This window comes from Salvelinus fontinalis, chromosome 19, assembly GCF_029448725.1.
Source record: "Salvelinus fontinalis isolate EN_2023a chromosome 19, ASM2944872v1, whole genome shotgun sequence".
Taxonomy (NCBI): domain Eukaryota; kingdom Metazoa; phylum Chordata; class Actinopteri; order Salmoniformes; family Salmonidae; genus Salvelinus; species Salvelinus fontinalis.
In genome coordinates, this window is record NC_074683.1 from 3,989,118 (window position 1) to 4,002,311 (window position 13,194).

The following is a 13,194-nucleotide window of genomic DNA, read 5'->3' on the forward strand; positions in this document are numbered from 1 at the left end:
GAAGTCAATGTACCCAGAGGAAGACGGAAACTAGCTGTCATCCGGCTACACCATGGTGCTATCCCAGAGAGTGCTGTTGAGGCTACTGTAGACCTTTACTGAAAAACATTTTGTTTTAATAAATTATTTGGTAACGTGAATATATTTAGTATAGTTTTATCTAAAAAGGCAAACTCTTTTAATGTTTCACAAAAAAATGAAATTCCCTGAGGAGGATGGTCCTCCCCATCTTTCTCTGAGGAGCCTCCACTGACATACACATACTAAAAATGCTACGGTCAATCTTTCTGTTCTGTGAGACTGTTCATCCAGAAATACAATGTCCAAGACAGCAACAACCATCTAAGTCAATCTATCTCCAATAATTCCTTCTGCCCAAACTGAGACGGATACATCTGAAGTAAATATGCACCAACTGAAAAGTGAATCAAACATCTGCTCAATACTTTCTCTCAGGAGTAAGAAAGACCAAAAAGGGCCCATTCATCAAATGGAGCATAGATATCAGTTTTATTCTTTGGCTGTGCAGAGTGTGTGACTCGCTCGGAATTTATGGGCCGTGGGGACATTAGTTAAATGAGAGGAAAAGTGCTTAGTCTTCCACAATGATAACCACAGAGGGGGAACAGCATGCTGCGCTATCAAAATGCCAATGGAGGAAGATTGATGTCCGGGCAAGAGAGAAGTGCTCGCTAAGAACCCTGGTCCGGCTCACAATCCCTCTCCATGTCCCGACAGCCTGCCAGGGACAGAAAAGCTCTCTGCATTAATTAAGTGTGTGTGTGTGTGTGGGGGGGGGGTTACTGTGTGTGTGTGTGTGTGTGTGTGTGTGTGTGTGTGGGGACATTGAGTGGTGGCTACATGCACAGGGATAATGACTCTGCTCAGCAAAGCACAGACTATCTGGCAAGGTTCCCTGGTGAAACTGATTCCAGGCAATATCCTGGCCCCATGGTCCTGTGTGTGTGTGTTTGTGTGTGTGCGTTTGCGTGTGTGTGCGTGCCCATGTGAGTGATTCTGATTTCCTTATCTCCTCTGTCCCTCCCTCATCATCCATTCTACCATCGGTGCACATTTCCTGGACAGCTCTGCTGCTACTGGCATACACACAACCATTGTTTCCAGAGCTGCCAGACAGACAGCTAGACAGACAGACATACAGCCAGACAGACAGAAAAACTGGGAAGGCACGATAAAGAGAAGGGAACTGTGTGGCACAATAGGTGACACACTTTCAAATAGTAAACACCATAAAGCCTACTACATATTCCTATTTCAGCCCATTCACAGATAAAAAAGTCCTGGATTGTTTGATCGATTGGATTTCATACACTTTTTCCACCTGAAATTTCACCTGCTAAATTCCTGCCAGAAAACATACCAAATCCAATAGCATTGTAGCTTGGATAACATTGTAACTGCTACCATGCGAGTGTAATACAACATTCACACCACTGACTTGTGTTCACAATGACTGTATTTCATGACAGCAACGTTACAGTGATAATGTCACTCATACACGAAACAGCTGAGCTGAGTTGCAAATTGACATCACATCCTTTCATTATGCAGCCTAACCAAGTGATGTAAGCTTACCTTGTCTTTCCTTATCCTCCTAAAGGGAAAGAGGCAGGAAAAGAAGAACTTCCCCCAACTGAGGACCGTGGCCAGACACCAGCCTAGTCCAGCCATCGTCCTCACCTCCTCCTTCCTCTGTCCTCTACCACACTTCTTCGCTATCTCTCGCTCTCTCGCTCGATCTAATTTCAGATATCCTGCGATATAACGCTCACAGGAACCATCCAGCTCTCAGCTAGCTGTGGAGGAGTTGGGAGTAGGTCTTACATCAATTCCCCGAAAAAGGTGTCACCTTCCTGGGCTTCAGCCCCCTAGATGTTCCCCTAAAATGGAATGGAGGCCATCTTTACGAGTGAGGAGGCCAGAACCACACATGACATGGTCCCATCCCACTTCAGCTTTCCAAGCCTAGCAACCATACAGCATCCCTGCTTAGGAACACTCTCTCTCGCCCTCATTCTCTCTCTGTCTGGATGCTGCTCTCCATTCATGGAAGAGGGAGGAGAGAAGAGGAGGGGAATGGGCGGGGGAGAAGGAGAGTGAACAGCCGAACGGAACGATAGACACTCACTGTGATAAGAAAAGGGGAGGAGGAGGGGAGTTCAGTAATTGGGAGTAAAGGAGGATGGTATACTAAGGCTTGGTCACTGGCGTTGCCTCTGATTGTATGTAGATACACCACATACCGTGTGTGGAGACAGTTTATGTAGGGAAAGAATTGATCAAATATAGATAAACAATTAAGCTACACAGAATATTTTTGTCAAATGTTGTAATGAGATGTCCTAGAAGTCCTTGCCAGCCAGCTGGAGTAATATGCAGCATTATGAAGGGTGACTGCACCAATACAATGGCTGCAGACAGATATTGAGCCAAAGTTTACTCACTCAATTGGATAAAGAGTCCTAAAGACATGGTAGTTTACTGGTCTGTAACTGTGACAATACAGAGGCGGATGCAAGATGCAAGCAACGATGGTTTAATGAATACAGTTTACAGCAGCAACAGGACAGACAGACTGTACTCAGACGGAATCCGACCCAGGGACTAGGGCACGTCTTCCGATGATAGCGTGCTGAGAAATCCAGGGGAGGGTGTCCGGATGGGTAGGAAGGAGCACAGAAGATAATCCACACAAGGGCGGCGAGAGAATGAGCACGAACACACGACACAACCTCAGGGAAGTAACAACGATCTGACAACAAGAAACACTGGTTACAGAACATATAAAGGGAAGATAAGTGATTCCAGCTGGCGCAGACAATCAGGCCGAGATTGGGAACCACGCCCACACAAACACGAGAGAGAGAGAGAGAGAGAGAGAGAGAGAGAGAGAGAGAGAGAGAGAGAGAGAGAAAGAGAAAGAGAGAGAGGGAGGCAGTGGATTCATGAACCGTGACAGTAACTGACTAGATACTGGAGCAAAACAAAACAGCTTCTACTTTTGGGAAAGTAACTTAGAAAGGGCTTGAAGCACACGTGCACACACACACCCACCCACACACAGAATAGAATAACTTGAATGTGCATTTTTTTATGTAAATTGCTTTGGCCACACTTGCATCAAACCTGCTGAGCTACTGTATCTGTTCCACTGAAAGACACAAACTCTTAGTTGGAGAGAAAGAAAATCCCAGATATATCAATCAATGGCCACGCCTTTTTGTTCCAGCTCTCCACATCTGTCATTCAACCACACACAGGATATTGTCCTGTTTTCTGTACAGGGAGGACATTAGTGAAGAGAGCCTTCAGGTTTAGTAGGGAGCACTTTGTTGGATTTTGTTGGCTTTTCCTATATATATATATGGCGGTGCTTTTAATGTGAAATGTTTTATGACTGCTGCAAAATGAATTGTCTCTCTGAGGACATTCAAGTTTTCTGAATCTGAATATTATCCACCATTTAAGGAGAGATGTGAATCACTCTCCTCACATGATAGAAAACTAGGATGAAGCTACAGTGTAGATATCCCAATATGTACAACTGAACACTACTTTATAACAAAAAACGTGATCTACATCAGGTATGGTGATACAGTAGGATACAGTAAGAGCGATCGCACAATGCTGGCAAGGAGACAGAGAGAGGCATCGGAGAAGGGAACAGGACACTGTGCTGAATGCTGCACACTTCCTGTCTCCCCAGAGGGGTAAAACAATGGGTTCTGGACACACAGTTTCACTTTAGCTAAGGTAAAGCCAAGCCTGTTCTGGGAAACCAGCCAAGAGGCTGGGGGAATTGGGGGACCATTGTTCCAGTGAGAATGTAAAGGGAAGTGGATGATGGTGTTTTGGAAGAAAGTGGGAGAGGTGTGGTCACAGCTGCTGGTTTGGTGGGTGAAACATATATGGATGCTAACTGTCTTGTCATCGCAATCATCTAAAACTGCCTGCCCTCCAGGACACCTACAGCACCCGATGTCACAGCAAGGCCAAAAAGATCATCGAGGACATCAACCACCTGATCCACGACCTGTTCACCCCGCTATCATCCAGAAGGCGAGGTCAGTACAGGTGCATCAAAGCTGGGACCGAGAGACTGTAAAACAGCTTCTATCTCAAGGGCATCAGATTGTTAAATAGCCATCACTAGCTGGCCTCCAACCAGTACCCTGCCCTGAACTTTATATTTTTATTTAACATTTTTTATCTTGGGAAGTCAGTTAAGAACAAATTTTTATTTACAATGACGGGCTACCCCGGCCAAACCCAAACACGGACGACGCTGGGCCAATAGTGTGCCGCCCAATGGGACTTTCAATCACGGCTGGTTGTGATAGTCACTGTCACTAGCCGGCTACCACCCGGTTACTCATCCCTGCACCTTAGAGGCTGCTGCCCTTTGTACATAGACATGGAATCACTGGTCACTTTAATAAGGCTGACATACTGTTTTACTCATATCTTATGTACTGTATATACTGTATTTTAGTCAATGCCATCCTATTAAACTATTGCTGTATATATATACTATTCTATGCTACATACTCTACAGATATACTAAATAGTCTATCTACATACTGTCCATAATGTCTATAAATCCCATCACATATATATACATATATTTATACTCCGGACTCCGACATTGCTCGTCCTAATATTTATATATTTCTTGATTTCCGTGTATTGTTCTGTGTATTGTTGTGTATTGTTGTGTATTGTTAGATATTACTGCACTATTGGAAGTAGGAACACAAGCATTTCGCTACACCCAATAACACCTGCTAAATATGTGTGTGACCAATAAAATTTTATTTTATTTGATCTGTGCCGTGAAAGGAGATGCCACTACCACAGAGCAAACCACAACTATTTAATTTAGCCACTAGAGACAAGTTACCACTTAAACCAGCAGTGCCCAGACAAGGAATTCCCTCGTCCAATTGTAGAACCTATCCCAGAGTTTCCCATAAGAGTTTTTCCCAGGCCTGCTAATCGCCACCACAGCGACTCATTTAGGACCGCCCGGTGATAAAGCGTCCCGCTGAGATCTAATTTCCCCCATAATTCACCTGCCAATACAAAAGTGGTGAGGTAAGTCTGTGCTCCAATGACATCATGTGGTGTGTTGTGCATACTCAGGCTAGTTAAAGAGCCCCATATGCTACTCACATATCACTGTCTAAATGGAAGCATTTCAAACCAAGCCTTGCAATGGTAAAGCTCAGTTTAAATCCAAATTAATTACAGTCGATAGGGTGACATTTTTTATTTAATGTCCCAATTACTTTAGGTTTGGAATTTACTCGCCGGTGCCCCAGTCCTCAATAAAGTGCCTGTGATTAATGTATGCAATTAACCCTTTCCCTCCCTTTATTGATCCTGAAGCCCATTTTGAGGATTGAGAGGTCTGCAAAATGTGTACGTGTGACAGAAAGACGGTCGGAATGAAATAACAAATTTTAATTTCGCTATTTGTGAGGGCTCCAAAAACGACCTCTTTCTATCTTAAGTACGCATATAGATGCCTCTGTACAAGCAACAAGACAAGAATAATTCCAATCTTTCCCCCATCTAATACCGGGATCCCAAACAAAACACTCTACTTTTGTTCAGTTAGAGAGAGTGAGGGGTGAATGAGGGGGGACATAGGGCCAGCGAACATATAATATGGGGCAGATTGGGGGGTAGGTCTGCAGGGTAGAATGCTAAGAGAGGTGGCTGGGGTACAATGAAGTACCCTCTCAAACAAAATCCCACTAATCCCTACAATTTACTGCCCTATCCCCTAGGGAGTGGAACAAAGAGCCACAAGGGCCTCCTGGGAATCTGTGACATCACCGCCTGATTCTCTGGCTAGGCTACACCTCAGGCAGGGATAGGTTTCATGTCTAACTACTGTACACAATACTGCGATACCACAGCCTTAACACGTGAAATGTTTAGTGTCTCCCGTTGAGGAAAGATAAAGGACATGCAGATTCCAAAATGGCTGCTGTCCCACCCTTTAATTTACACTCGTTAAGCAGGCGTGAGAGACCAGCAACAGAGAGGGGAGACTGAGGATTGGATAGGACTGCAAAGGCGCGGCCCCAGAAGTGGTCCAGCCTAGGCTGTGTGGTGGCCTGAATTAAGTCCTAATTGGCTGCACTTTGTTCCCAAAATTAAGGACTTGTACAGTAGAGTTGAAAATGGGAAAGAAAGGGAACAACAAGAAAGGAGAAAAAAAGGAGGGGAAATGAAAACAAGGTCCAAGATCTCCTGTATGAGGTTTCAACGAGTCGAGACATTTTGTCAGTTTTCATCATAGAAAGATACCCATCTTTGGGGCTGAAATGGTGTTCATATTAAGGCCTCTAAGGAAGGAAAAATTCTTAGGAAATTCTAAAAGTATATTCCCTCGGTGCTCCATCAAGTATTTGCCAATAATGTCAAAAGTCATGAACATGGTGAGATTGTAGACTCCTAAATTGATAGTGCAGTTCGTTTAGGTCATTTTACAGCTACGTTTTCTAGCTAGAAACCTGGGAGGTGCTCCGAAGGGGAGGCATGTCTGTGTTTGGACTATAGTGCTGGCTGACTGGGGAAATCAAGGGAGGGATCCCCTACACCACTGTTTCAATGTAGAGGCTAGGTACTGTATGTCAGTCAATCCTACTATGTTGTCACCAAGACACAATGACTGCAGCGAGTGGTGATATCACTCATGCTACATTTCACTGATAGTTGACTGACAACTTGCTCATATCAAAGCAAATGAAAAACCCTATGACTACTAAACATCACTGTGTCATGCATGGTTCTATATAAGCTTCACACAAAACAAAACAGATCTTATTGAATTGCATTGAATAAATCCCCAAAGGCACAGCGACCAAGGGAGCTCTTAGTGAACCAGATATAATCCAATTACAAAATTACAATCCTAAATGGGACATACCATTGTGACACTGATGATGGAGGGGGGGAATCTAATCAGGGCTTCCTCTTATGTTCAAACAGAGGTAAAGGACTTAGGGAGGACTGCTCCAGGGTCACTTCCAAGGGGGCCAGAGAAAGACCCCTTCTGAACCCAGCAGTTATTACTTTCCCTGGGTCCATCAAGTAATTAGCCGTGCAGAGTGACAGGGGAAGAGGAGAGAGAGAGGGAGGGAGAGACAGAGAGAGGGGAGGGAGAGACAGAGAGTTAGACAGTTTGAGGTCAACACACCATGTAGGCTACAATACCTTCAACACATATCTCCAATAAAATATCAACTGCATTGTACATCAGTCACCCAGTCAGAAATGTGGGTGACAAAAAAAATGTGTGATCATGTTCAGAAATTCTATGTAAGAAAATATCCATCACCATTCAGTATTGACCAACCAATGAAATTGTGTTTGCAAACCATCTACAAAAAATATATATTTTTGAATCATATCTGTGTGTTCTCTTATCAAGAAACATTAGACAGGAAGTGAGGTCACATGACCTTGTTGTTGTTTTTGATTTGAGGTCACATTACGTGTCATGAGCCAGCATACCACACTAACCACAGGGTAAAGGCCGGGCTAGTGTTTTGTCTTGCTGGTCAGCCCTAATGTTAGCTGACTCTGACAGTGGTCACAAGAGGTGGCAATTGTGACTGTACACTTTGCAGTCACGCACCCTTGAGCTAAGTAGCCAGACATCCTACCCAGCCTGTTGATAGAGATATGCTCCACTTGAGGGGCTCTATACCATGAGCCCTAACTGGAAATGGACGTCTATGTGAGTCAAGCACTGTGACCTGGAATGCAAGAAATGCATCTAAAACAGACCCATGAGCATGGATGGCTAAAGCAAAAACATTTAACTATCGGACCATGCACCTACAATATACTCTGTACTGAATTCACAATCCTGCTCCTCCCTAGTCCAAAATGTTCTCCAATAGAATCCTATAGGATTCTCACAATTCCTATTGGAATCCTATTGGACTACTTTTGAATCCTATTGGATCATATGGGTTTTTGATGTCTTGTAGGATTTTGTCACCCCAATCAGAATCCTATTATAACTTTTTTTCTTTATTGAACCCATTCTATTATAGTTTATTACAACATTTCGTTGATCAGAAACAACAGTTCTATATTCATTTTGGTTTTATTCACCACCACAATATGGGATTGATTCAAGGCTGCATGTTCATTTGCAGTATGACCACCAGTACAGTACACCTTTTTCAATAAAACACTAACTTAAGTTATTTGATTTGATTCTTATTCATGCAACTTCTTGTCTTTGAATTAAAAGACAGTACAATATGACCACAATAATATATACAATGTTACAATAACACTGGATATTTTGGTTGGTTTCCCCTTAGAATGCACAACATCTCATGTAAATATGTGGATGAACGATGGATGAGCGGCATAGGCAAGATGCAATAGATGGTATAAGATACAGTACATACATATGCGATGGGTAATGTAATATATGTAAACATTATTAAAGTGGCATTGTTTAAAGTGACTAGTGATCCATTTATTAAAGTGGCCAATGATTTGAGTCTCTATGTAGGCAGCAGCCTCTCTGAGTTAGTGATTGTTGTTTCGCAGTCTGATGGCCTTGAGATGGAAGCTGTTTTCACACCTGTACTGACCTCGCCTTCTGGATGGTAGCAGGGTGAATAGGCAGTGGTTCGGGTGGTTGTTGTCCTTGATGATCTTTTTGGTCTTCCTGTGACATCGGGTGCTGTAGGTGTCCTGGAGGGCAGGCAGTTTTCCCCCGGTGATGCGTTGTGCAGACCGCACCATCCTATGGAAAGTCATGTGGTTGAGAGGGTGGTGCAGTTCCCGTACCAGGCGGTGATACAGCCCAACAGGATGCTCTCAATTGTGCATCTGTAAAAGTTTGTCAGGGTTTTAAGTGACAAGACAAATTTCTTCAGCCTCCTGAGGTTGAAGAAACTGTCTGTCTGTGTGGGTTGACCATTTCAGTTTGTATCTGATGTGTACACCGAGGAACTGTCCCTTCGATGTGGATAGGGGGTGCTCCCTCTGCTGTTTCCTGAAGTCCACAATCATCTCCTTTGTTTTGTTGACGTTGAGTGAGAGGTTGTTTTCCTAACACCACACTCCGAGTGCCCTCACCTCCTCCCTGTAGCCGTCTCGTCGTTGTTGGTAATCAAGCTCACTACTGTTGTGTCGTCTGCAAACTTGATGATTGAGTTAGAGGTGTGCATGGCCACGCAATCATGGTTGAACAGGGAGTACAGGAGGGGGATGAGTACGCACCCTTGTGGGGCCCCAGTGTTGAGGGTCAGCGAAATGGATATGTTGTTTCCTACATTCACCACCTGGGGACAGCCCGTCAGAAAGTCCAGGCCCCAATTGCACAGGGCGGGATTGAGACCCTGGAACTCCAGCTTAATGATGAGCCTGGAGGGTACTATGGTGTTGAATGCTGAGCTGTAGTTGATGATCTGCATTCTTACATAGAATTTCCTCTTGTCCAGATGGGATAGGGCAGTGTGCAGTGTGATGGCGATTGCGTGGTCTGTGGACCTGTTGGGGCAGTATGCAAACTGAAGTGGGTCTAGGGTGGCAGGTAAGGTGGAGGTAATATGATCCTTGACTAGTCTCTCAAAGCACTTCATGATGACAGAAGTGAGTGCTACTGGGCAATATTAATTTAGTTCAGTTACCTTTGCCATCTGAAGGTTGAACATGGTGAGATTGTAGACTCCTAAATTGATAGTGCAGTTCGTTTAGGTCATTTTACAGCTACGTTTTCTAGCTAGCCAGCCAGCCCATAAAGAGAGCATTGCAGATGTTGTAGTCCACTTGAGCTAGTTCAGTTATCTTTGCCTTCTTGGGTACAGGAACAATGGTGGCCATCTTGAAGCATGTGGGAACAGCAGACTGGGATAGGGAGCGATTGAATATGTCTGTAAACACACCAGCCAGCTACACTGTTTGCGCTGTTTGGTTTGCGCTTTCAGTTTTGTGCGAATGCTGCCTTCCATCCATGGTTTTTGGTTAGCGTAGGTTTGGCAGTCACAGTGGGTATAACATCTCCAATGCACTTCCTTATAAACTCACTCACAGAGTCAGCGTATAGATCAATATTATTCTCTGAGGCTGCCCAGAACATTTCCCAGTCTGTGTGATTAAAACAATCTTGAAGCGTGGATTCCGATTGGTCAGACCAGCGTTGAAGGGTTCTAGTCACGGGGAGATCCTGTTTGAGTTTCTGCCTATAGGACGGTAGAAGCAAGATAAAGTTGTGGTCGGATTTGCCGAAGGGATTGCGGAAGATAGAGTAGCAATTATCCAGTGTATTGCCCGCGCGGGTGCTGCAATCAATATGCTGATAGAAGAGATTAGGTGTTGTTCACAAATTTGCTTTGTTAAAATCCCCAGCTACAATAAATGCAGCCTCAGGATATATGGTTTTCAGTTTACATAGAGTCCTGTCAGGTTTTGGCCAGGACTATTCAGGTTTTGGTCACTAGATGCCCCCATTGCGCCTTTTTTAACCTTTTGTTTTTCCCTTGTTCAAGTTATTGTTTGCACCTGTGCCTCATTTCCTTGTAGGTATTTAAACCCTTAGTGTTCATCAGTTCTTTGCTCTGTGTTTGTATGTTAGCACCCAGCCCCAACCATGCTGTGAACATATTTTTCTCTAGTTGGATTTTCCTGAGGTACTCTTTGTTCTTGTTTATTTTTGATTAGTCATTTGAGGTTGTTTTTTCCCTGCTGTTCTTACCACTTTGTGGATTTTCATTGTATTTTGGAGGATATTCATTTTTTCTCTTGGCTTTACTTTTGACGTTGTGAATTTATATTTTTTGCCTGAAGATCTTTTACCTTGATTAAACCACCCTCTCTAGTACTGCTGTGTCTGCCTCATCTTCTGGGTTCTGCCGACTATTTGTGACTGTTTCTCACACCGGGTCCTGACAGAGTCCAGTGAAGTTCCTTGAGTGCAGTCATTGTATCTGCTTGAGGGGGGTATATTCGCAGCTGTGACGATAACTGGAGAGAATTCTCTTGGGAGATAATAAGGTCGGCCTTTGATTGTAAGGAATTCTAGGTCTGGTGAACAGAAGGACTTGAGGTCCTGTATGTTGTTATGATTACACCATGAGTCGTTAATCATGAAGCATACACCCCCGCCCGTTTTCTACCCAGAGAGATGTTAATTTCTGTCGGCGCGACGCATGAAGAAACCCGGTGGCTGTACCGACTCAGACGACATATCCCGAGAGAACCATGTTTCCGTGACCTATTGAACTCTTATGGGATTCTATCCTATATGGTTTTATCTTATAGGATCATATAAGATTCCAATACAGTAATCCTATCAGATTTTGGAACCAGTTCTATTGGACTCCTATAGGATTCTATTCTGGTTTAGCGGTCTAAGCACCTGACTCCGGACCACTTAAGACCCCTTAGCCGACTGTCTGTGCCCTTAACCACTTTCTGTACCCCTCACTATTGCTGTCTTCCTATCTGTACTCTCCCTATATGTCCTGTAAAAAAAAATGTATAATAATAACTCTGGTCTCCTTTAAAAATAAAGACAAAATAATAATGTTTACCGTAAAGACAAAAAAATAATACCAGATTCCAATAAAAAAATCCTATCAAAATCTAAAAGAAAATCCTATCAAATTTTGGAACCAGTCCTACATTTTGGAACTAGTCCTATTAATTGTTTCTCTGAGTGCACGAAACTCTGTCTTTGTATGTCAACTCAACCATGACAGGGTCCTTACTCCAGAGCTTGAAGAAGGTTGAGATGGGCACCGGAGACACAGACCTCTCAAACTTATTCAAGGAAAGAGACAGAACCATATACAGTATCTTCTATCTCCATGGCTTTAAAACTGCACAGCCAAGCTTTTGTTTGAGCACTTGACTCTAACATAGTTCCAAATCAAATGAGAAATTCCTCATCTGCTTTCTTTGACAAATACACTTTTAACTGTTAGAGGTCAAGTCATAGGCAAATCATGAGATACATAAAAGTATTGCAAATAAGCCTGAAAACATGTTGACAACCTGGTAAGCCTTTTGTTACATGTACTGTATGTCTGCAAAGCATAGAAGTGTTTAACTCATTATTGAACTAATATGGAAAGATATGATGACACTAAATGAGATAAGCTGTCCAGTGACACAATCTTGAACAAAGCGACAAATGTCTTCCTTTTAACATCCTGAGACCTCATTTTGTTTACTTTTTTTTTAAAGAATACGTGTTGCAAGGCACCAGGCCTTTCAAAGAGCTGTTACTTCAATATCCAATCACTAAAATCCCCTGTTGCTTATCTGCAAATGGAAAGTCATTGTCTAAAACATTGGATTAAATGTTACGTAGAACTGTGCTGCAGTTCCTCTCTAGCTGTTTACTGACTGAATGCAGCACTCTCAAGAGAGAGTCAAGCCCTGACCCTCTTCCAGGTCAAAGTGGTTAACAGAGCACTCACCAGCCAGAATGACATTGCAGAGCTTTCAATGGTACACTTATAGGACAACCACTCCTCTCTTAGGTCCAGAACCAGGTAAGGTCCAGAATAATTAATTAGGTTTGCCAGGAGCTCACGGGGACTGTGCCATAGTCCCTCTAGTAACACAAACTGAACTGAGAGACAGAGCCTGGCAGTCTAGCCTTTATCCTGACATATTTCCTGAGCTGCATTGTTAGACTGGGAAAGAGAAAACACACACACACACTCTCACACACACACAGACAGACCGAAACACTCGCACGCTCACACCCACACACTCAGACACAAGCGTGCACACACACATACTAACACACTCATACTAACACACACACACACACCGGCATGCTTGCACATACACACAACACACACAGAGCAGTGGAAATGTTGTCTCACTCTCGGGGATCACACCATGGAGCGACCTGCAGAGTGAGTCCAGCAGGAGCTGTTGTTCTTTCCTTTATGTTTTGGGCCAAGGTCACTGTTTAACCTGTGGCTGGCGGGGAGGCGGTAGCCTGCTCCCCAGGACGCTTCACGTCCTTGTTGATTATTGACAGAACATGGAAACCTTTCCAGCCAGCCAACCTGCCAAGACTAAGCTCTCCATATCTCACCACACTGTTTGTTAAAAGGACCACAGCTTATTTACGGTCAGTTCATTATGGTAAAGAATATATTTACCTTCAAT

The 13,194-nt window shown here is 43.6% G+C and overlaps 1 protein-coding gene across 7 annotated transcripts in view; it reads right to left on the reverse strand.

Annotated features, from left to right (window-relative positions):
* tns1b (tensin 1b) overlaps positions 1–13,194 on the reverse strand; it is a 268,646-nt gene that overhangs the window by 205,838 nt on the left and 49,614 nt on the right. Inside the window, exon 1 of one of the 7 annotated variants that reach the window (XM_055870387.1) lies at positions 12,489–12,652. The exons of 5 other annotated variants lie outside the window; for them this stretch is intronic. In XM_055870387.1, coding sequence (XP_055726362.1) covers positions 12,489–12,503 — 15 coding nt within the window. In that variant the 5' untranslated portion in view covers positions 12,504–12,652. Of the gene's footprint in view, positions 1–1,596; positions 2,128–12,488; positions 12,653–13,194 lie in introns of those variants that run through there. One more of the 7 variants, XM_055870381.1, reaches the window with a different exon arrangement.